This window comes from Verticillium alfalfae, genomic scaffold (genome assembly GCF_000150825.1).
Source record: "Verticillium alfalfae VaMs.102 supercont1.2 genomic scaffold, whole genome shotgun sequence".
NCBI classification, from domain to species: domain Eukaryota; kingdom Fungi; phylum Ascomycota; class Sordariomycetes; order Glomerellales; family Plectosphaerellaceae; genus Verticillium; species Verticillium alfalfae.
The window spans coordinates 3,198,022-3,200,991 of record NW_003315037.1 but is presented as its reverse complement, the minus strand read 5'-3'; the positions used below and the strand labels follow the sequence as shown (position 1 = coordinate 3,200,991).

Here is a 2,970-nt window from a genome sequence, read left to right as displayed (position 1 = left end):
CCTCTCGGTGTCGAATCCATCCAGTCTAGATACCGTGCCTGCCTTGCGGTACCTTGCCTCAACGGTGATGGCAGGCGCGACCAGGTAGTCCGAGTCTAGTCCGGCGCCCTCTACCGGCAAGATTGGCGGTCGAGGTGGATGCTTGCGGTGGAGCCAGCTACTGACGTCGCTAGGTACTTACCTAAGGTAGGTAGGTACCAGCACATCCCCTGGAGCTTCAGGCGCTCGACGGGACCACAGAAGGCGCCATGGACGATGGTGGCAGCGGCTCATAGGGGACCACGGCCGCTAAAGAGGCACCCAAGCCCCTCCCCCTTTCACCTTTCACAGCACGCGCTACCGACGTACCACCATACTTTTTAGGTGCCGACCTTCCCTGCCCGGGTAGGGAAGTAGGCACCCTGCCTGTTCCCGGAGTTCGCCAGCAAGGGGTCGCTCGCATGGACCACGAAGGAAAGGTCCAGGCTTGGGTCCTGTGGAGTCGATGACACAACGAGGTGCCTATGGCCCTGCGGATTGGACCAGGGCGACACGCGGCGGGCCCAACCGAACACAGCCCCCCCCACCTCCTATCGCCTGCAGCGTCTGCTGCGACATATGGATGGCTAGCTGCACCGACCCCAACAGCTGAGTGCTCCGTAGTTTGATGGAGACAACGAGCTCATCGAGCCAGGACAGCCTGCTTCCTGGACCCAGACGTCACTGATGTTCCGATCATCATACTTCATCTTGGTATCAGAACCAGTCGGCCAGATCGGAGACTAAAATAGACCTCCTTGGACAACGTGGGAGATAGAAAAAGGAGGGGAGAAGGAGAGGGAGCACTGGATACTTGATCTCGACGACAGGGCCAACATGGGCCAACCCCTCGTCCTGACCTCCTGATAAGCCCTCGAATGGCGCGATATCTGGAGATAAGGCATCTTGAATTTGGTAACCGCTCGCTTTCTGGGCTCACTACAGGTCAAGGCTTGCCAGGATCAGACCCAGAAAACGAGGTGCCATCTATCTCCGTGGTCTTTCGAGATTCGTACGCCGAGTATCAAGGTGCCAGCAAATGGTTCCTTTCATGACCAGACCCCTCGTGGATCTGGGCCGGCTACTGTATACCAGCCTTTCTCTGGTAGGCAGCCTCGGCTGTTGTGATGTCGACGAGGCGTGCTAGGTTGGCACAAGGCAATGCCTGTGACAGCCGAGTGACAACCTCTGGCTACCTTGACCTAGGTAGCCGGAAGGTAACTCGGGCTGCCGGCCTACTTTGGGCTGGGCTCACAACTAGCCGAGCTCCCAACATGGCCCCATCATTTCCTTCGATCAGCTCAATACGAGCCTTCTCTGTAGAGAGCCTTCTCTGTAGAGGACGGATGAGACTGCATCTTCATCGCGTGCCCTGCTCTGCTGCGATACCCAGTCCTCTGTCGCCTCCCGTTCCCAGCCTGTCACAGCAAGCCAGCAAGCAAGCCAGGGCTGCCGGGGGCCAGCAACACCCGACACTCAAGCTTTCCGGCCGGCGCCCAGTGCCAGTGCCCAGCGCCCAGCGCCCCAGCTCCACCCCCCCTGCCAGACGCTACTTGCACCCCTGGACCCCCTGTCGTGTTGCTGTCGACCTTCGACCCCGTCCGCCTCGGCACCCACCCGCCCGCTCTACCCACCTGCCTCTCCGCCCGCACCTCCGCCAATCTCGGGCCAGCACGCCGGCACGGGGTGGTCCTCATTGCCTCTCCAGGAGCCTGACTATCTTCACCGCATCCCCATGCTCAAGCTGCCAGCTGGCGCACTCCATGCCGTCAAACCTCACGCCATCCCTGTTCTTCGTCTTCTTTCTCTTCTTCGGGGGCATCAGCCTTACACAGGGCCCTGAAACGTCGGGGTATTCCTCATGTACCCTCTCCGAAGAGGAACCCGGGACGACTGAGCCTAGTCCGGGGAGGTGTCATCGGTCTCGTTGCAAGGAGGAACACTATTATCCCCGACGAGACAGAACATACAAGACATGAGACCAGGACGCCAAAGCGGGACAAATGCAAAGGGCACGTGTCCACACTGCTCTGCCGGAGCAAGACAGCATAAGGAGCAGCCCCGTCGCCGGTGACGTGTTGAGCCCCTTTGGTCCGTCAATCAATCCTCCACGTTCGTCGAGGATCCGACACCGAAAACCGTCCCCCCCCCCCCGGGCATCTTTGCAGAGAGAAAAAAAGAAAAACGGTTCTTCTAATCCCCTTACTGTCTCACTCTAGACTGGTGTGCGCCCCGAGTATTGGCGTCACTGTCCAGGTCATGGAGCAGGCGCCTCGTCCACTGCGATATGAAGTGCTCTACTATCCGCTTCCTCATGGACATGCAGCGCCCGCTGGCAATCACCCACCGCCTCTTCCCGGCGACGTCAATATACCCATGTTTGACCGCCGGGGCGGGGCAAGGTTGTCTCCTGCCCGGTCGACGCCAATTTATCCAATCGAGGTGGGTGCGCCGCTCACATGCACGCAACGCCCTCCTCATACGTAGGTATCTCTCTCCTGCACGTCCCCTCTCCCCACTCCTCATTGACGGTGCGAGTTTATCGAGACTGACCTCACCGCCTTTGACGTTTCCGCCACACGCAGGCTGCCGCCACCCTCCCCTTTCGCGCTCTAGGCAAAACGGGAAGAGCGAGACAACTGCGACGTTGTGATTCGACCCTGCATTGTGCATTCGTCTCAACACCCACCTCCCGCTGGTTGTGGCATGGCGTGACCCCCCTCCTCTGCTCTTAAATCCACGGACAGGCCCGCCTCACCCGTCAGCCCCGGGCGAACAGGATGCCGGGTCACAGGGGGAGCCAGCATCGCAGTCGCACTATGGACATGATCGGATCGACAGGGCGGGGCACCATGGCTGCGAAACACGTAAATCACTCTCCACACGGTCCATGAGACGACAAAAAAAAAAAGTGGTCATCATGAGATTTTTGGTCGCTCTCATTCCCCTTCG

General features: G+C 59.5%; 1 protein-coding gene across 1 annotated transcript in view; it reads right to left on the bottom strand.

Annotated features, from left to right (window-relative positions):
• Positions 1-1,711: 1,711 nt before the first annotated feature.
• Positions 1,712-2,970, bottom strand: part of VDBG_02450 (proteasome component PRE3) — a gene marked incomplete at both ends in the record, with an annotated part of 2,490 nt that continues 1,231 nt past the window's right edge. Inside the window, 2 exons of the mRNA XM_003008216.1 lie at positions 1,712-1,917; positions 2,708-2,835. Of these exons, the coding sequence (XP_003008262.1) occupies positions 1,712-1,917; positions 2,708-2,835 (334 nt within the window). The remainder of the gene's footprint in view (positions 1,918-2,707; positions 2,836-2,970) is intronic.